At 44.1% G+C, this 19614-nt stretch overlaps 3 protein-coding genes across 4 annotated transcripts; 1 reads left to right on the forward strand and 2 right to left on the reverse strand.

Annotated features, from left to right (window-relative positions):
- The first annotated feature begins 190 nt into the window (after positions 1-190).
- LOC114801789 (3-oxoacyl-[acyl-carrier-protein] reductase FabG) lies at positions 191-2809 on the forward strand. The gene is made up of 8 exons (XM_029000115.1): positions 191-326; positions 517-684; positions 755-933; positions 1055-1148; positions 1245-1314; positions 2152-2188; positions 2308-2371; positions 2456-2809. The coding sequence occupies exons 1-8, from the start codon at positions 303-305 to the stop codon at positions 2612-2614; spliced, it is 795 nt and encodes a 264-aa protein (XP_028855948.1). The 5' UTR covers positions 191-302; the 3' UTR covers positions 2615-2809.
- Positions 2810-2898: 89 nt separating this feature from the next.
- zbtb26 (zinc finger and BTB domain containing 26) lies at positions 2899-8080 on the reverse strand. Its single transcript, XM_029000100.1, has 2 exons — positions 7791-8080; positions 2899-5832 (listed from the first exon to the last, which is right to left on the reverse strand). The coding sequence occupies exon 2, from the start codon at positions 5824-5826 to the stop codon at positions 4552-4554; it is 1275 nt and encodes a 424-aa protein (XP_028855933.1). The 5' UTR covers positions 5827-5832; positions 7791-8080; the 3' UTR covers positions 2899-4551.
- Positions 8081-13592: 5512 nt separating this feature from the next.
- krt1-c5 (keratin, type 1, gene c5) lies at positions 13593-18954 on the reverse strand. Of its 2 annotated transcripts, XM_028975619.1 has the most exons (9): positions 18929-18954; positions 17394-17832; positions 17065-17147; positions 16498-16654; positions 15575-15739; positions 15327-15452; positions 14486-14703; positions 14287-14312; positions 13857-13972 (listed from the first exon to the last, which is right to left on the reverse strand). In XM_028975619.1, the coding sequence occupies exons 2-9, from the start codon at positions 17784-17786 to the stop codon at positions 13857-13859; spliced, it is 1284 nt and encodes a 427-aa protein (XP_028831452.1). In that variant the 5' UTR covers positions 17787-17832; positions 18929-18954. The 2 variants fall into 2 exon arrangements, with proteins under 2 accessions (XP_028831448.1, XP_028831452.1); XM_028975615.1 differs by lacking the exon at positions 18929-18954 and having other exon boundaries at positions 13593-13972; positions 17394-17786.
- Between the last annotated feature and the right edge of the window lie 660 nt (positions 18955-19614).

Raw genomic sequence — 19614 nt, forward strand, 5'->3', positions numbered from 1 at the left:
TTGTAAATGAACTTTTTTTATATTTTTTGTAATAAAATGTATAAAACAAGCGATTTATTTGATTTTCTGCATTTGCACATTTTATGTGCTAAAATTGTTTGAAATAGCATGTGCAGTGTCCTAAATAGTTGTTTGGTTTTAAGATCTTTTCATTCACAACTTGGGACTTTTAATTTGACGGCCAAGGGAATCATGACCCGGATGTTTTAGCGCTTTCACGTGTTCCTCAGCTGAAGTGAAGCCGCTCTGCCAGTTAGCTCGCGTTCCTTCAGTCTTTTAATTCATTTCAGCTTTTCCAAGTCATGGCAACAGAAGATGCCTTCAAAGTACGCGTGAGAACTTTGCTATCATTTTGGTGTCATTTCCACCCGCAACTGGTGATGTATACATACCACGTTTGTCGAAATGCATTCATACGAGTATATCTGAGGCCATAACTAAAGCAAGGCGTGAAAGTGCGAGTTCGTGTAGAGTTCACGGAAAGTTTCAGTGGAGGCGCCTGGTTTCTGCGCGCAGGTGACGTCCCTGAGGGACAAAGTCGCCCTCATCACCGGCGCCAGTTCTGGAATCGGGGCCGCGACGAGCGTCCTGTTCGCCAAGCTGGGCGCCCGCCTGGCGCTGAACGGCCGCGACGTGGAGAACCTCGCCGACGTCGCCAGGCAGTGCGCCGACCGTGGCGCCGAGGTACGGCCCCGCCCGCCCGCAGCACGCCGCGACGGCGACACTGGCAGACGCCGCATGCTTTATCCCGCAGCCTCTGCTGGTGCCGGGAGACCTGACCGATGATGAGACCGTGAGGAAGACCGTGGAGCGGACTGTGGCCCACTTCGGGAGGCTGGACGTCCTGGTTAACAGTGCAGGAATCCTGGCCATGGGCTCCATAGAAACAACCGACTTGGAGCAGTATGACAAGGTCATGAACGTCAATGTCAGGTGAGACCAGCAGTTTCCATGTAGAATACGACATAACATGTCATTTAAACCGATTTAAGCAAGATTAAGCAGACATTGTACGACGTGAACAGGCTTTCAATTATATTTCTGCCCTTTTCAGATCCGTTTATCACCTGACCCATCTCTGTGTGCCTCATCTGATCAGAACAAAGGGCTCCATTGTGAGCGTGTCGAGCGTCAATGGACAGCGATCTGTAGGTATCGCAGTGTGGGGTGACCGAAGTTTCGTCGTTGTGGGCCGTGTGGGGAAAATAGTCAATAAATGTTTTGCTTGTGTTTTTGCGCTGCAGTTCCCCGGTGTTCTTGCCTACTGCATGTCCAAGTCGGCCATTGACCAGTTCACACGATGCGTGGCCCTTGGTAAGACCTCCTTATTGTTGTATTAGATGCATCGACTGTGCGTGAACACGTACAAGGAATTTGGTTTCCGGTTGATGGGGTCTCCCAAGCGGGAGCATAAAACATAAACAGCATAAAACAACGACAATATACAAAAAATGACTGAGATTATACAGGCAAGTGTGAAATGGCAACAGTTCAGCTGTTTAGGAGGGTGACGGCTGGTCCTCTGCCAGAGGTGGAGCGAGGTCTCAGCATTCAACCCGGACCGCTGAAGCAGTGTGTGGGGATGGTGTTTTGCTCAGTGGCACCTTGGCATCCTTACGATTCCGGGTCCACGTTCTTGCCTGATGGGCGGGTCATTGTCTCTGGGGTGAGGTGGGATAATCTGTCTGTCTCAGATGTGCAGCAGAAGCTGTTAAGTTCATCCGCCAGGCTTTTGTTTTGTCTGTAGCCGGCAATGTCTTGCAGGCGTCTCCACACTGACGCGGGGCTGTGGGCTGAAAACCTTTCTCTCAGCTTCTCAGAGTAGCTTCTTTCTTCCTTGATCTCCCTGGTCTGCGTGTTCCTGGCCTGCTTGTACAGCAGTAGGCTCCCTCCTTGGCCTGGCGGGGATGTTGCAGTTTTGGAATGACCCAGAACGTCTTGGTTTGCACACACACATCTTGTCACGGTGTCCAAATGATCAGGTGCAGCTTCAAAGACAGTCCAGTCAGTGCAGTCATTTACACATTTACGTGTGTAACACTTTAACAGTCAAAACCAAATGTGCCAAATTTAACCAAAATGTGCTTTCATTATAAAACATGCGACCATGAAATTGACCTTTGACTTCCTTTTTTTTTTTTTTTTTTAAAGAACTTGCATCAAAGCAAGTTCGAGTGAATTCTGTCTGGTAAGTGTTCTTCACATTTGAGATGCACAATACCGAACTTTTTTTCTCTTTAACTATGTGTGTAGGTGTGTAGAATTTCACCATATAAAACCAAGCTTTAACATTTCTATTTGTTGCAGCCCTGGTGTGATCATAACTGAGGTGCACAAACGTGCTGGTTTGGACGCAGACGAATATGCCAAGGTATTGTACGGTAGAATAGTTTGCATTCATTAGTATAATTTGGTCAAGTGGACTTATATTTCATTTGTTTCCATCTTGTTTTAGTTCCTGGAGAGATGTAAGACGACCCATGCCCTTGGGAGACCAGGAGAGGCGGATGAAGTAGCACATGCAATTGCCTTTTTGGCCTCAGACGCTGCCACGTTCATCACTGGGGTGAACCTGCCGGTCGATGGTGGCCGCCATGCCATGTGTCCTCGATAACAGAGAGTTCAAAATCAGGGTTACAAGGTTACTAAACAGGACAAAAATAAAACGAAGCACTTTAAAAAAAATACATTGTCCTCTTTTAGAATGCCTCATTTAAAAAACGAAACATTGACATAAAACCCATTGTCATAAATTTGGTGAAATTGTTTGCAAAATAATAAAAGAAAATCTATATAACATGTCATAACATGTTTAATGGGTCAGTCAAGTTTTTACCTCAAGAGCAGAGAGGAATAAAAGATCAAACATGATACAGCAAAAGCATTAGTAACACTAAATAATATTGACAATGAGCATTTATTAAAAGAAAAAACATTACGCTTGGCTAAACGTTTCCCCTACATAGATTTTTTACAACACATGTAATGATATATATACACATCAAAAAGACATTTATTTCCTTCTCTATGAATGTAAGCACATCACAACAGAACAACTGAATTCAGAAATGAATTTTTGTAATTAATGAATTAAGTACATTGACTTGAAGCCTTAGACAGATTAACATTGTCATATCTTTTATGTTGCTCTTTAATTAAATTCCATGAAACAATTAATTGTTTCAATACTAGTTTCAAACGGCATCTTAAAACCTTCCTCTTTAGAGAATACTTAGACTAACTTGCAACTTTCTTATAGTCTGATTTATGCAAGATGATTGGTCCCAATGAACCAGAACTGATTACTTCATTGATGGCAACATGAAAGCACGTTGTAAATCGCTCTGGATAAGGGTGTCTGCCAAATGCCATAAACGTAATGTAAATTAAAAAGTGAATTGCTGTTAAACACAGATTAATACAGAATTCACATAATTAGTTTGAATTGTACTCACATTTCATGCAATAGCACAGAACTATGAACTGCCTGTAATCAATGGATAAACTCTGAAAAACAGGTTTATTGTAGGATACTGAACAGTTGTCTGCTGTCTTGATTACAGATTCTGTGGAGGTCTGACCACTAGAAATGGGAAGTGGTGTTTTCTGTGCTGCTTTTTATCTTTTAAATAAACATACTGAGTGTGCTAATTCTACCTATTTTAATATTCCTAGTAACATTCAGTCTGGTATGCAGTCCCAGTGAGAATGCGACCAATACAGACTGGATAACCTTGAAAAAGGATGATGGATGATAATGTAGATCAGATCGAGTCAATCCAATTTTGCTTTGAAAAACTGCTACAAAACGGTCCTCGATGAACAAAGACAAAAAAAAAAAAAAATCTACAACATCAAGTTCTGTGAATCATTTTGATCCAGATTAAAATTTTTGAACAGCTAGGCCGAGAGCATAATCTTGTTTTGTACTCTTAAGAGATCCCTGGTCCAGACGGAATGTGTTGCTCATGCTGAGGGAGTCTAGAGCCCTTGAGACTGGAGACATCATGGAATTCATCCACACACCCACACATGCACATTTACACCTTTAATTCATGTAGCGACCTTTTCAACTGAGTGGTACCAGTTCAAGTGAAAGTCACCGTAATACACCGCAGCGCAGCAAACGGGGCCCGCTAGGCCACCCCTGCCCCAAATCCAGCGGCCTGGAGCAGCTGGTGTAAAGGCACACAACTCGAGGCCAAACCATCACGTGACGCTGCAGGTTTCTGATTGGTTGGAGAAAACGTGCCATCGCTGAGACCGTTATTGTGTCCCGATGCTGCCAGAGGAACGCAATCTGAGGTTCAGAAGGACGCTGCGCTGAAACACGTCCCCGTCCAGGTGCTGCAGTCGCCAACGGTAACGGACCACTACAGACATACGCTAACGTCAGCCAACAGGTCAGATCACCAGTTGGTAACGGGCTAAACTGGAACGACGCGGTTGAAAACGGCCAACGACAACGTTTTGTGTGACGCCACATATCACGGAGGACAAACGTCCGGTCCGGTCTCAGTCCCGTCTGAGCCGCAACGAGCACCTCAGCACTTAATGCTTCAGCCCGTACTGGTTTGTCTCTGCGTCCAGCTGGGCCGGCGGCCCGTGCGGGAAAACCGGCCCAGAGTCCTGTAGTCCGTACTCCAGTTCCTGCATGCTGCCTTCGTTGGCGTTGTCGAAACTGTTCTTGCCGTGGACCTGTTTGAGGTGCTTCCTGAGGACGGGCTTGTGGGCGAACACCATCTCGCAGTAGTTGCAGCGATGCGGCTTGTCGCCGCTGTGCAGGTTGAGGTGGTCGAGCAGCGAGCACTTCTGGGTGAAGGTCTTGCCGCAGATCTTGCACTGGAACGGCTTGATGCCGGCGTGGACGCGCATGTGCCTGTGCAGGTTGCCCTTCTGCGTGAAGGTCTTGCCGCACAGCAGGCACATGAAGAGCTTGTGCATCTTGAGGTGGTTGGCGTAGTTCTCCAGCTGCCGGAAAATGCGCGAGCACTTGGGGCACTGGTGGTGCCACTGCAGGCCCTTCTCCTGGCCGCGGAGGCCGCCCCACAGGCTGCCCCGGGCCGAGCCGCCCGCCGCCGGCCCCAGCGGGTACTCGGGCGCCTGCGTCACGGCCGTCTCCAGGTCGGCGGCGCGCGTCTCCACGGTGGAGTTTATGAGGGAGTGCTGCGGCTCGGGCGAGTGCAGGGGCCTGCGGCCGCCGACCGACTCCACCTTGACGATTGTGATGGGGCTGTCGTCTTCACTGTGGCTCTGGAGGGAAACCGAACGCATCTCCGGTTCTATGATTACATCGTCGTCATACTCCTCCTCCTCCTCCTCCTCTTCTTCCTGCTCCACCATTTCGTCTTCTTGCTCGATCTGGACCGCTTCTACTGGGGAAGCGCTTTTGCTTTCGCTGCTAGGCCGCAGGTGCTGCCGCCCATCCTTAGCCGCACGTGGTTTAATGAACTTGCTGAGGGCCTGGGTGCACTGCTCCACGATGTGGCCCATCTGCAGAAAGCTGGCCACGGTCAGGTAGTTGACCAGCTCCAGCTCCGGGAACTCCAGAGCTCCGGTGTAGCAGGAGAGCAGAAGCCTCCGTCCTACTTCAGCATCCTGCTGAGTGCTGATCTGCACCTCGTGAGAGTCCTGGAGGAAGAACTGGTCCCTGAGAAACGGCGACCCCGCTGCAAACACCACCTTATGGCCAGGCACCTCCACGTCATTGATGCGAACGGACACGTCGCAGAACCGGCTTTGCTTGCGAAGGGCGTCCATTTTCTGCATCATGGACTCGCCAAATTCTGGGAAGCGGAACTGCAGAATCACCGGGTTCCGTGCCATGGCCCCCTGGGAACATACAGTGTGTGTTAGTTAACGAATGTATTACTCCGTAAGAGCCTCTCTACGACAAGGAATATCACAGGGGATAAAAAAAAAAAAAAAAAACTGTTCCGATTCATTTAGAACTGAAAAAAAAAAAAAAAAAAAATCCAAATCTACTTAAGCGATCATTTAAGAATAAAACTGCATAATGACCTTCACAGAACATTTTAAAAGCGCCCTTGCTATGCCTGGTCAATCCATCATGCAGTTGTAATTTTAAAGGAAGCAAAGCAAGAAAATAATGCCCCGATAAAAATGTGGGATGATCCAGAATTTCTCAGAACTTTAACCATCACGACTGTAGAATAATTACAGTGGGGCTAAAAAAGTATTTAGTCAGCCACCAATTGTGCAAGTTCTCCCACTTAAAAAGATGAGAGAGGCCTGTCATTTTCATCATAGGTATACCTCAACTATGAGAGACAAAATGAGGATAAATAAATAAATAAAAATCACAATCCAGAAAATCACATCCTCTGATTTTTAAAGAATGTATTTGCAAATTATGGTGGAAAATTAGTATTTGGTCACTAACAAAAGATCATCTCAATACTTTGTTATATATCCTTTGTTTGCAATGACTGAGGTCAAACGTTTTCTGTAAGTCTTTACAAGGTTTTCACACACTGTTGCTGGTCTTTTGGCCCATTCAGGAAGTGGTGGCCTAGCGGTTAAGGAAGCGGCCCCGTAATCAGAAGGTTGCCGGTTCGAATCCCGATCCGACGAAGTGCCACTGAGGTGCCACTGAGCAAAGCACCGTCCCCACACACTGCTCCCCGGGCGCCTGTCATGGCTGCCCACTGCTCACTCAGGGTGATGGGTTAAATGCAGAGGGCAAATTTCACTGTGTGCATCGTGTGCTGTGCTGCTGTGTATCACGTGACAATCACTTCACTTCATTCTTCCATGCAGATCTCCTCTAGAGCAGTGATGTTTTGGGGCTGTCGCTGGGTAACACGGCCTTTCAACTCCCTCCAAAGATTTTCTATGGGGTTGAGATCTGGAGACTGGCTAGGCCACTCCAGAACCTTGAAATGCTTCTTACGAAGCCACTCCTTCATTGCCTGGGCAGTGTGTTTGGGATCATTGTCATGTTGAAAGACCCAGCCACGTTTCATCTTCAATGCCCTTGCTGATGTAAGGAGGTTTTCACTCTAAATCTCACAATACATAGCCCCATTCATTCTTTCCTTTACACGGATCAGTCGTCCGGGTCCCTTTGCAGGAAAACACCCCCAAAGCATGATGTTTCCACCCCCATACTTCACAGTAGGTATGGTGTTCTTTGGATGCAACTCAGCATTCTTTCTCCTCCAAACACGACGAGTAGACCACATGCAAATTTTCCACCATAATTTGCAAATAAATTCTTTATGTGATTTTCTGGATTTTCGTCATTTTGTCTCTCATAGTTGAGGTATACCTATGATGAAAATTTCAGGCCTCTCTCATCTTTTTAAGTGGGAGAACCTGCACAATTGGTGACTGAATACTTTTTGCCCCACTGCATTTATAGAAGATTTTCTTCCTGTTTGTCAAACCGTGACTTCTCTCGTTCAGAATCATCTTTATTGTCGTTGTGAGCCACATGCACTAATATGAAATATAACATTTTATAACAAATTAAAGGGCGATAGATCCCGCTGCGTGGAACACAGTAATGAAATAGTCAGGATAAAAAAAAAAGCAGAAAGTTCCCGAAAGCGCCGCTGTTCTGAGATCAGACGGGCGGACTGTTCGTTCCTCGGATCGTGGCCTGTCGACCGCCGCGTCACGGACGTAAATAAACCCGGACACGCAACACGCACCGAGCGGTCCGTGCTAATGCTGCGTGGGCGCCGCTGCGGGTCACTTTGTCTGCAGCGTCCACGCTCCCGCCGTCGTTTAGCGCCGCGCGAACGCCAGACAAATCGCGAAATTACCTTCTTCTTCACTTCCAGACGCGCACCGACACCCCCGGCGACATCCGGGTCCCCCCCTTTTCCTCGCCTTCTTCCCGCGACGACGGTCCTCCGTGGGAGAGACTCCGCGCTCGTCCGACTCCCGCTGCGGGCTTCGGTGAAAATGGCAGATGTGCCGACGCGGAAGCGACGTGGGCCGCCTGCTGGAGCATTAAAGCGGTACGCAGCCGCTACAACGCCGCTACTCCAGCGCTGCTACAGCGCTGCTCCAACATATGCGCCTGCTCACCACATGTTACCATCAAAATGGCCCCTTTCTTCAAGCGATATATATATATTAGAGGTGGGCATAGATTAATTTGTTTAATCTAGATTAATCTCACTGTAATCTTGGAATTAATCTAGATTAAAATGTCTCATTTGGATTAGATTAATCTAGGTTAAAATGTCTCATTTGGATTAATCTACATTAATCTAGATTAAAATGGCTCGTTTGAATTCTGCCCAAGGCATTCAGAATGTGTGTGCTACCCAAATAATGACTAAAAGTAAGTCTTTGAGAACGGGTTTCTCAAGACAGGTGGTGCATTAGACCAGGGGCTCATCTCCTGTTTCCAAAATGCATCACAAACTGTGAGAAAGCGGTTTTGCTATGATAATTGGTGATGAAAAATAAATTATGTTCTATAAGATGTACTTCTGTTTACCAACTGTTTATTAAAAGAGGTCGTGATGAACTGTTTACATTCAGTAGCTTTGTCAATCAGTCCAAGATCTATTTCTCCTTCTTCCACCAGTCACTCAGGCAGACCAGCTTGTTCACATTTTCCGGTGACAAAGTAGATCTCCTCTTCTGCACAATATGGCCTGCTAAAGAAAAACGTCTCTCGCATGGGACAGTTGTGGACGGAGACCCCAAGTATTTACGGGCAATGTGGGCCATCTTACCATACACAGCAGTGTGCTCCGACCACCACTTCAGTGGACACTGATCTAGACTGGCACTGGGCTCTACCTTGTACCTCTCCACAGTGTTGTCTTCTGGTGTCTCCTCATCTGATTCTGATCTTATCAGTAGCAGGGCTGTTTTCTTCTTGGGTGGCTCAGGGTTCTCCTCCCCAAGTGGCTGCAGAGCAGATTCTTCTCCCTTCACCAACTCACTTAGCTTTGCCCACACTGGCTCCCTCTCTGCTCTGGGCAAGCACTTGAGGTCCTTAAATCGTGGATCTAGAGCAGTCGCCACCTTTGATGAATAAAAAACAATAATTATTGATTGATGAAAATTTCACTTTCCACATCCAACCTCCATATTTCTTCATGACTCATTCATCTATTCATTGACCGATCTACTGTCTTAACAGTCTATAATGGTCAAACAATGCAGTTATGTTCTGGTAAGTCTGACATACCTTAAGCCATTCCAGGTTTATATTCTCCCTCCGCTGGTTGAGGTCCTTGGTGGAGGCAGCCTTGAATTGCCCAATATAGGCAGGATCATCATCTGAGATCTTCATCGCGTGCTGGAGGTGGCACAGGGCAGGTAGAACCACAGAGCAGGATACATACTTCTCCCCACCAAGGACCTCAGTGATGTACCTACACAGATAGACAGACACACACACACAGAAACAGAGCAATAAATAATTCATGGCTGATTCATTTAACTCAGATTACACATTTTAAAATTCTTAATCACATTACATTTAAGGGCATGTGTTTCTTAAATACAAAGTGACATTTAAAAGAACTTGTATGCCAATTCATGAACACTCCATCTTTGTAGACTATACCTGCATGGCTCCAGCAGTTTCTCTAGCTTTGAAACTGCTCCAACTTCTCATATTCAGCATTTGTTGGGAGGGCCAGATTGTGCTTCTGCTGAGACAGCGTTGTGTGCAGTGCATCTCTGTTGTGCCTCACGCGCTTGATCATCTCAAGGGTGGAATTCCACCGTGTTGGAACATCTTGCATGAGTGAACTTGTCCAAGGGAGGCTTACTGGACATTCAGCTCGTCTGAGTTGGCCGGACTGTGTTTGAAATGTCCGACCACTTTACGGCACTTGGCCAGTGCACCATCAAAACCTCCTTCCCGAAGTGACATTACAATAGCTCTCTGTACAACAAGCGCAACACAGGGCAAATGCTCGAATGGCAGTTTCCTCCCTGCTGCCACCATATTAGGACCGCTGTCTGTTCCAATAGTGCTGATTTCGTCAGCTATCCCCCACCGATTAGCGACGTCGAGAAACTGCCTGGCACACGCTTCTGCAAAGTGACGCTCCTCTGTTTTCATCACACCTAACGGACAGACAAAGTAGATCAGAATAAGTTTACTACTAGTAGTAAACAACTAGAAATCATCAAGAAGCAAACATCATGTGCTGGTAATTTGTGGTGTCGTGGTAATTAATAGGCTAAGTAATTAAATAAAATTATGTAATTTAAAATAACATAACGTAGCCTACCTAAAGCGAAGGAGTGAAGTTCCCAGCTGGCATCAATGAAGTGTACAGTAACGGCGAGATAGTTATCGTTGTTGACAGATGTCCAATGGTCCCCAGTCAGTGCTACACACCTCGCCTCTACCATCTTCTCGTCTTTTGCGGCTTTCTCTGCGGCGTGCTGGTCATGTATTCTCCTCATGATAGTTCGCCTCGCAGGTAGTTTGTAAGATGAGTCGCCTGTGGCCGCCTGGAGAACAAGCTCGAGCCCATCATCTTCAACCACGCTGATAGGCCGGCAGCTGGTGGCAATCCATTGAGCGAGGAGATTAGTTAGCTTGGCTGATAGAGCTGTGCTGACGGGCTTGCCTCGGTTGCACTCAAACATAGCAGTTTGATGACGACTCTTCCCCTGCGCTTCATCAGTACTTGGCCCGGCATCCTCCGCATTAGCTAACGGATGCTTTGCGTTTATGTGGTACTTGAGACTGGAAGAACTCCTACAGTAAACTAATTCCACTTTGCACAAGGTGCAAACAACCTTAGTCTTGTCAAGGTTTCCATTGGGAAGCTTCTTAAAAATAATTTTTCCTTGAAGCAAACCCAGCCAGCTGCATCCATGTTACCACGCCACGTTTGATGTGGTAATTTCACAGTTCGAAGACTCGTTCTCGCCCCCTACAGTGCAATTTGGCTAGGTATACATCCGTGCTAAAATATCAAGGTGAAAGTCATCATAGCTTGCATAGTATAGACCCAGCTCCCAACCCAACTTTGTGAATAGATTAACGGCGATATTTTTTTATTGTGCGATAAGAGTCTCACGTTAACGCCGATAACGGCCCACCAATAATATATATATATATGTGAAGTGATTGTCACATGTGATACACAGCAGCACAGCACAAGATGCACACAGTGCATCTTGTGGCACCTTGGCGGATCGGGATTCGAACCGGCAACCTTCTGATTACGAGGGCACTTTCTTAACCGCTAGGCCACCACCACAGTGTGTGTGTGTGTGTGTGTGTGTGTAAATACATGAAATGAGCCGTAGTTATTTAAATACATTTTAAATACACTAATATTTAGAATAATAATTGTGCCGGCGAATTTACAGATTATGCCTTTATTAAAATTGGGATGAATTAACTGGCACGAGGTGTAAAGCAAAGTATAAAGTGCTGTTGTAGGTTATGTTTTGTTATTTAGCCACAAGGGGTCCTCGTTGTCGAACAAAATGTTGGTGAGAACACGGTGTCTCATGACGCTTTTTGGCCAACAGGAAAATGGTCTTTTCTAAGAAAGTACTCTGAAGGTACTATGGCAAATTATTCAAAAAAGGTGAAGAACCTACCTTGGCACAATCAAATGAGAAATTTATTAAAAATATGCCCTTGCCATAACCAAACATATGGTAAATATATATACAGTACAGGCCAAAAGTTTGGACACATCTTCTAATTCAATGTCTTTATTTTCATGACCATTTACATTGTTAGATTCTCACTGAAGGCATCAATCTATGAATGAACACATGTGGATTTATGTACTTAACAAAAAAAGCTGAAATAACTGAAAACATGTTTTATATTCCTCTTTCTTCTAAATAGCCGCCCTTTGCTCTGATTACTGCTTTACACACTCTTGGCATTCTCTCGATGAGCTTCAAGAGGTCGTCACCTGAAATGTTTTTCCAACAGTCTTGAAGGAGTTCCCAGAGGTGTTTACAGGGTGGTACAGGGTGGTAGTAGCCTAGTGGGTAACACACTCACCTATGAACCAGAAGACCCAGGTTCAAATCCCTCTTACTACCATTGTGTCCCTGAGCAAGACACTTAACCCTAAGTTGCTCCAGGGGGACTGTCCCTGTAACTACTGACTGTAAGTCGCTCTGGATAAGGGCGTCTGGTAAATGCTGTAAATGTAAATGTTTAGCACTTGTTGGCCTCTTTGCCTTCACTCTGTGGTCCAGCTCACCCCAAACCATCTTGATTGGGTTCAGGTCCGGTGACTGTGGAGGCCAGATCTCCACTTTTTGTTAAGTACATAACTCCACATGTGTTCATTTCTAGTTTTGATGCCTTCAGTGACAATCTACCAATGTAAATGGTCATGAAGATAAAGAAAACAAAATTGAATGAGAAGGTGTGTCCAACCTTTTGGCCTGTACTGTGTATATCTATATACATATATATTCCATTTTCCTTTCCAAATGAAAACCCTACATAAAGCAGGCATAAGAAAAGAACCCACACAGCCTGACTGAGTATAAAAATCCCATTCCACCCAGACTGCAAGTCTATCAGCTCCCAGGGAAAAACAGAGAATGTGGCTGAAACTCAGGCAACCAAGGGGAAAAATGTCATCCAGACAGAATTTCCTACTACAGTCAGGATGCCCTAATTCACAACTGGGCCGTACATTTAGGCAGGTAAAGGACACGGAGGAACTGACATCTTGAGCTAAAACTTCTTGCTCCAGTGAGAACAATGAATTCAAGAAGCGGACAGAAAACTGAAGGGATCAAATGTAGAACCTGATTGGACCTGCGGGCTTCTGTTTATTTAACTTTTTTTTCAGTTTGAGTGTGATAGGATCAAACCATCACCTGAAATGTGCCACCCCAGTGCAATTTTCTAAATGGCTTCCATCTAATTTTTTTTTATCTGTGAATTCTCAGGGGATGTATTGCTACAATTATTCCTGTGTACTGGTTTTCTGTTGATATCTGTGGACACTGCAATTTATTGTGCTTTTCCCACAAGCCCAGAGTGTCGGGTGACAGGAATGGTACAGCTCAGTGATCAAAGGCCTCCCTGCTAAATCCAAGGTCATTTTTCAGGCCAAAAAAAACATGTTTTATGATTCAATTTATTTTAAATGCACTTTTTTGGTTTTAACTTGCGGATTACAGACTATATGCGGCAGTTTGTTCATTGGCAGTGAAAATTATCAGCTGTACATGTCGGATTTAGGTTGGTATGTCGTATGCTATTATGTCATTTGATCGTAACAGTAACCTGCAGTAATGTAATTCTGATACTGAAACCATGGTAAATTGTGCGATTGTGAGCTTATTGTTATCCTTGGGAAGGTATTAGCCCGGACAAACAGACCTTGACTCAAGTTCATTCTGAATATCGCAGTCTGGACATGACGGCAGGATGAAGAATCCATTTTCTTGTAGTCTGTGAAAGAACAGACTTCACTAAGCTGATATTTGAGACCTCAGGGGGATGGGGACTTGGCAGCCTTGCTGCCTGTTCTCACACTGGCCGGTGTCTGTGTCTCTATGATTGTTTGCCTTTAAAGACATCCTAGTTCAACACTTTCGCTTCAATGATTGTGTTTTAAAAAAAACAAACTGTAGACCGCCAGTCAAGATAACAATATTTATTTTCCAAAAATCATGAAATCATACCATTGTTATACTTTTCATTTGTTTTATGCAATCCCACTTCCCTCTTTGATGCTAATAACAATTTTGGATATTTTGTTTGGTAGTGATATACACCTCCAATGCAATAAAAAAAAAGAAAATAATGATTTTTGCCATAAATCTTGAAAGGTGTTACACCTCCTATGCTGTACTTTAAGGTCCTGACTTGAAAGTCTTCTATGACGCGCTTTAATCAAAATTTCTCATTTCTTCTGGTCTTCAATTTGTTCCACTTCACTGGACTCATCCACCACTTTGCCATTGACCATGGTCTGGGTGACCACCTTCACGATCTTCCTGGTTCTTACCTCAGGCTCTTCTGCAAAAACAGAGGAAATATGAGATGGACATCGTAATTCCGTTTTAGGTTCAGTTTTCTAAAATGATGACATAAATCATTTGTTTGAATAGCATCTCTGATGGCCCTGTTTCAGACAGAAATACCTAATAGAAATACAGCTGTTGTCAGAAGCACGGTGGTTATTACTATTATTATCATAATGAAGATTATTATAATGTTCTACATGGATTTTGGCTTGCAGGGAGACATGTAACTGAGAGAGAGAGATTACAGGCATGAGAGAGATTACAGGCAGGGCTGGTGAGAAGGAATGCAGGCAAATGGTCGCTTACTTTTGGGAGGAGGCACTTCCTTCACCCTAAAAAACAAAAACAATTTACAATACAATATCAGATATGAGACTAAGGTCAAATCTGTAGATGGGATGATATAGTGTAACAATATAATGTAACTATTGAGTGAATTGTAATGGATATTTTTAAACCACTTCGAAGCGGGAAAAATGACTAAATAATTATCCCCTCCGCTCACATTTCCTCTCCCTCCAGCAGCCTCCTGTACGTGGCGATCTCCAGCTCCAGGTTTTGCTTGATGCGCAGCAGCTGCTCATAGTCGGTCTTGGTGCGCTGCATCTCCAGGCGCAGCTGGGCCAGCTCGTCCTCGAGCTGCGACAGCGTGCTCTGCAGACGCTCCATCTCCTGGCTGTACTTCACGCCGGTCTCCGCCAAGTTGCCCTCCAGCACGCCCACCTGCAGGCCGCAACCAGCGCATTTTTAATCCTCGTCTCCTTCGATCACTTCCATTCTGATACATGAATCGCTAGCGGTACAGGTAAACGGCAGAGCATGCTGAGTCCACAGCACAGTGTAAACGGTCCTCTGAAGACTATGCCTGAACACGTTAACCCACTCAAACATGTCCTGGTTACTGAAGTAAGAGCTACAAAGTGCTCAGAACCGTGAGTGGGCGTGCAGATTTTGCAACATGCCTTTGTTGTCCACTCCTAAGTGAGCAATGCCTCCTTTGTTCAGTAACCCCCCACCGTCAGCTCATTCGTTTGGTCGTATGTAATCGTGTATAATTAGAATCTTTGTCCAGGTATGACAAAACGCTGGCTGCCGGATGCAACAAAGAATCCGCAGAAAGACGTGACTCATGTATGTTCAGCTGGCTCTGGCTGTCTGGAGACTATTCAGGGTGGCAATTAATCAGTTTCCACACACCGGCTCGTACACAGCGCAATCAGTACACACCCTCTTAAGCCATTTTGGGGTTCTGGGTAATGACTTTGTTTTGATTGGTTGTTTTTCTGCCAGTTTTCCGAGAGGATTAAAATGTTTAATTCGATTTTCACAGATCAAACGTCACCCACCTGCTTGCGCAAGCTGTCCAATTCCACCTCCAGGGCCTGCAGGAAGCGCCGCCTCTCGTTGAGTTCACCCTGGGCGCATCGTAGAGCTTCGTTGCTCTCCCTCACCTCAGACTGCACTGCCTCCAGCTGCATATGAACGCAAAGTACACACATAAATAATACAGCACAACACAATACAACACAAAACATTATAAAGCACATTTGGTACTCCAATAAAGTGTTCTAAATGTCACTTTATAAGCCCTCACCTTCTTCAGGTACCAGTGCTCGGCATCCTCTTTGTTCTTCTGAGCAATGCCCTCGTACTGGGACCTCAGCTCAGCCATGATGAGCCCCAGGTCAGGACCCTTGGCTGCATCAACCTCCACGCTGACTTGCTCATTGGCCAGCCGTGCCTTCATGGTGCTTATCTCCTGCAATGGTGGTTTAGGTCAACTTCAAATGCATGCATGTGCAGAAGAATATTTTTATTTATAATTAAACTGTGTTTGAAGTTTTTAATTATTTAGTGACAGCCAAGCAAGGCTTTATAATGGACTGTGGGAACCTTTTGAAGGTCCTTGATGTTGTTTTATATTTGTATTCCAAAAAGTGCTTCCTCAAATTACGGTACTGACTTATTTCAAGTAATTAACTTTATTATAATTATCATAAGTAAATTGGTTGTCTTAAAACAAACACACTCCTTAAAAGTAAATTGTTATGAATATTGTGCGATAGCTGGAAATTTGGCTTTTGCATGACAGCAAGATATGAAATACTGGACACCACACCTCTCTCTTTACACACACACACACACACACACACAAATTCAGACATTACTGCGTGTTGTTATGTTTACTGACATCACATCTACAGGGCCAAGGGAAACAATATGATCAGGGTGTGTCTTCTTACAGCCCACAGAAGCAACCACATGATTTAACTGATGTGCTAGTTTTTCTTTCACACGGACAACAGCTTCAAGGAAAGAGGATCTGATTAGGTATATAGGTCACGTACACAAAAATTAAGAAGTAGGCAACCAAACGCTGGGCGTGTTCCTGTTAAGCAGTCCCTTCCCATGAAACATTGAGACTTTGAGGTCGTCCGCAAGCAAGAATTTCTGCTGCGTCAACATTGTGAGTCTGTCTGTCAATGTGTTTTCTCAAGCTGTGGAGACACCGCTTACCTCGTCATGGTTCTTCCTTAAGAAATAAAGCTCCTCCTTGAGGCTGTCCAGGTCCCCTCTGAGAGTGGCGATGATCTGGTCGTGGTCAGATTTGGCCCTCCGCAGAGCCAGACAGTCCCTTTCTACAGACTGACAGAGAGCAGCCTCTGCTTCCCACCTGAGCAGAGGGGTTTCAACAAAAATGGGGAAGCCTGCCTTTTACTCTGTGTTTCAGTGGAACAATAACTGAAAATATTACAATTCTAAATATGAAATTCATTCTTCATTTGGTGATCGTACATGGACAAGCTATATCATGTATGTCAGGCTGTCTAGATTGAAAGGCTTGTTCCAGATTGTGTGATAAAAATATATAGGAAGAAAAAGTGCATGATACCCATATCATGGCTTGGAAAACCTGCAACAAACTGCATACTTTTCAGTGACATCAGGTCAAATGTACATATAGCACTGAGTAAAAATGGCATGTTTCAAAAAGCCTTGGTAAAGATTGCACGTCTTATAAAGAAAACAGTCAAGTATCATTTACATGTATTAATGTGAAGTTACAGAAGGAGAGGCACTCACTTAACCCGGAAGTCGTCTGCGGCAAGTTTGGCATTATCAATCTCCAGCATGATCCTGGCGTTTTCCAGAGTCTTTTTCCTCAACTAAAGAGCAGATTCCGCATCAGAGGAGCACTTAATCATTCTTTTATAATAAGTCAAACATTTCAATGTCAGCTATGGCTGTAGTCTGCAAGGTCATGCAGCAGTGTAGTGAGGTCTATTGTAGTTAATTGCTAAATTGCTTCATGTACTGATTTTCTCAAAGACCAAGCTACAAAGATAAAGATAGTTGATGTGGAATTATATAGAGAATAACATTTTGAATGTTTGAACCAATGGGGTACCAACCTCCTGACCAATAGCATGTGCCTGAGCCATCATCCCATCAATGTCATGGCCCTTTGGAGCCTTTTCAATCATTAGCTGCTTAATCTTCATCTCCAGGTCAGCATTTGATCTTTCGAGGGAGCGCACTTTGTCTAGGTAGCTGGCCAGCCGGTCATTCAGCCCCTGCATGGTCTCCTTTTCACTGGCACTGGTTCCAAAACCATTGAGAGATAGGCCCATGGAGTTAAGCCCATTCCCCACAGACTGGGAGCGGGAGAGGGACAGGGTGCTAATGGAGGAGAGGGTAATGGGTGAAGCTTTGGAGCGGACACGGCCACTGTCCTTCAGAGACATGGAAGAGAATGAGGGCTGACGTCCCAGAGAGTAGCTGCGCATGGAGAGGGCTGAGGTCATGGTGTCCACAGGAAGAATTAAAAACTGACGAAAGAGACTGAAACCACTGCAAAATACATGAAATATAAAAACAACATGTTTACACACTTTACATAATTATTTTAAATTATTAATATTGTTCTTATTATTTTTGAGTACTGTCTTTCTGGCGCAGCATCTAATTAAACATTTCTTTTAGCTTTTTGCTTTTCATCCAGTGAAATGCTACTGAACGTCAGACAAATCATACTGCAAGATGCAGTGACCATGCATGCAAAACACACCCACAATAAACAAACAAAAATCATTCATAAACCAATAAATATATATGAATACTTGTTTTATTATGCCGATGTTTAAAATTTGTATGTGTTTAGAAGGTAACCTTTTATCCAAATGCTCACATTGTTTCAGACAAAAGCAAATAATGAATATTTGACCACAGGAATATAAAAGATAAAATAATTGAAGCAAACTTTAAATATCTGCTCCAGTCTCACTGCACCTTGTAGCAGCTTAGTATGGTCCGCGTCAGTCAGATCTTTAATGCTATGATTGGCTGATAAGAATTAGACCCGCCCCTTACCTCCTATAATTTGTTTTGAATGAAGTTGTTTTACAAATATACATTACTCTCAATATGCATTACAGTTTACTCTCTGAATTCTGGTTTCAAATCCCAATATTCACGGCAAGTGAACAATTCTGTTGAGCACAGAATGTAGTACAAATATCCACAATGAGCCACAGATTGTAAAGTAAATATAAGTAAGTAAATATAAGATAATATGATTTTTTTTTGTCCAAAATGTGGAAAATTTACAATCTGCATCAAAACTATTTTATGGTAGTGGCTTTATCATTTGTTTAACTGCAAGTATCACACCCAAAGGTTTGTCTACTGTAGTAAATGTCTTACAACAACCTGGGAAAATGTATTATAATTCCACAGATGCATTCATCTAAATGTTCACAATTTAAAAAAAATTGGAACCATTAATTACATCTAACAAGATTTATAACATGTTAAATCCAACTATATATCTTATTTCCACATTTGTCATACAATTAGCAAAACTGAGATAACTAATGTCTGAAGCAGATGAAAAAAATTCAGTTTTTCATTATTCAAGCTTAATGTTTTCGTTATAACCAGTACTTACATGGATGCTTGCTCAAAGGGACTTGTTGGATGGAGGACTGACTGGGTGATATTTATATCAGCTGAAGTGAGGTGTGGACGCCTCGCCTCCTACCAGCTGATTGGCTGCTGTCAGTAGCTGGCCCCTAATTAAACATGTTTTTTAAAGGCACTTGGAATACCCTGCCCTCAAATGGTAAAAATACAAGTAGACTGCTTATTAGAGGCATGAAAAATATATATTTTTAAGATGAGAGTTAAAAAGGATTTTAGAAAAGTTTTACTCAGCTCGCCTCTTAGTTTTGTTGCAATAGTAAACAATAGATACCAGTTAGACATGAAACGTGTTTTATTATTACAAAACTTGTACAAGGATTTGCCAGACAGACAAAATAGTAGAAACCAAATAACAGTATTCGTTGTAGTCAGCGTTCGGACAGATGACAAGGAGACAAGCTCCATTGCTTTGAATGATCATGGAGTTGCGGAACACTGGCTCCCATTCACGTTTCGGCAGAACCAGTTTGGGTTCCTCAGCAGATGAAAGAAGGCCCACTCTCTTGACAGTGAAACCCATTGAGCAGCCAGGGACAAAGCAGGCAACACGAGAAGGTTGCTCCACTTGTGTCTAAAGCCCCTGGAGTAGGGGGAAGCTGAAAAATGGAAAGCTGTGACAATGGTGGTGGAGAAAGAGCAGAAAGGAAAAAC

The sequence above is a fragment of the Denticeps clupeoides genome, chromosome 1 (genome assembly GCF_900700375.1).
Source record: "Denticeps clupeoides chromosome 1, fDenClu1.1, whole genome shotgun sequence".
NCBI lineage: Eukaryota > Metazoa > Chordata > Actinopteri > Clupeiformes > Denticipitidae > Denticeps > Denticeps clupeoides.

Bases quoted from the DNA above. Each gene is read 5' to 3' on its own strand.
- LOC114801789 (XM_029000115.1), top strand. From the start codon at position 303: ATGGCAACAGAAGATGCCTTCAAA. The intron at 685-754 runs GTACGGCCCCGC...TTTATCCCGCAG, and splicing joins GCGCCGACCGTGGCGCCGAG to CCTCTGCTGGTGCCGGGAGA. The intron at 2,189-2,307 runs GTAAGTGTTCTT...TATTTGTTGCAG, and splicing joins GTTCGAGTGAATTCTGTCTG to CCCTGGTGTGATCATAACTG.
- zbtb26 (XM_029000100.1), bottom strand. From the start codon at position 5,826: ATGGCACGGAACCCGGTGATTCTGCAGTTCCGCTTCCCAGAATTTGGC.
- krt1-c5 (XM_028975615.1), bottom strand. From the start codon at position 17,786: ATGACCTCAGCCCTCTCCATGCGCAGCTACTCTCTGGGACGTCAGCCC. The intron at 17,148-17,393 runs GTTGGTACCCCA...TCTGCTCTTTAG, and splicing joins CACATGCTATTGGTCAGGAG to TTGAGGAAAAAGACTCTGGA. The intron at 15,740-16,497 runs GTAAGCGGTGTC...CCACCATTGCAG, and splicing joins TAAGGAAGAACCATGACGAG to GAGATAAGCACCATGAAGGC.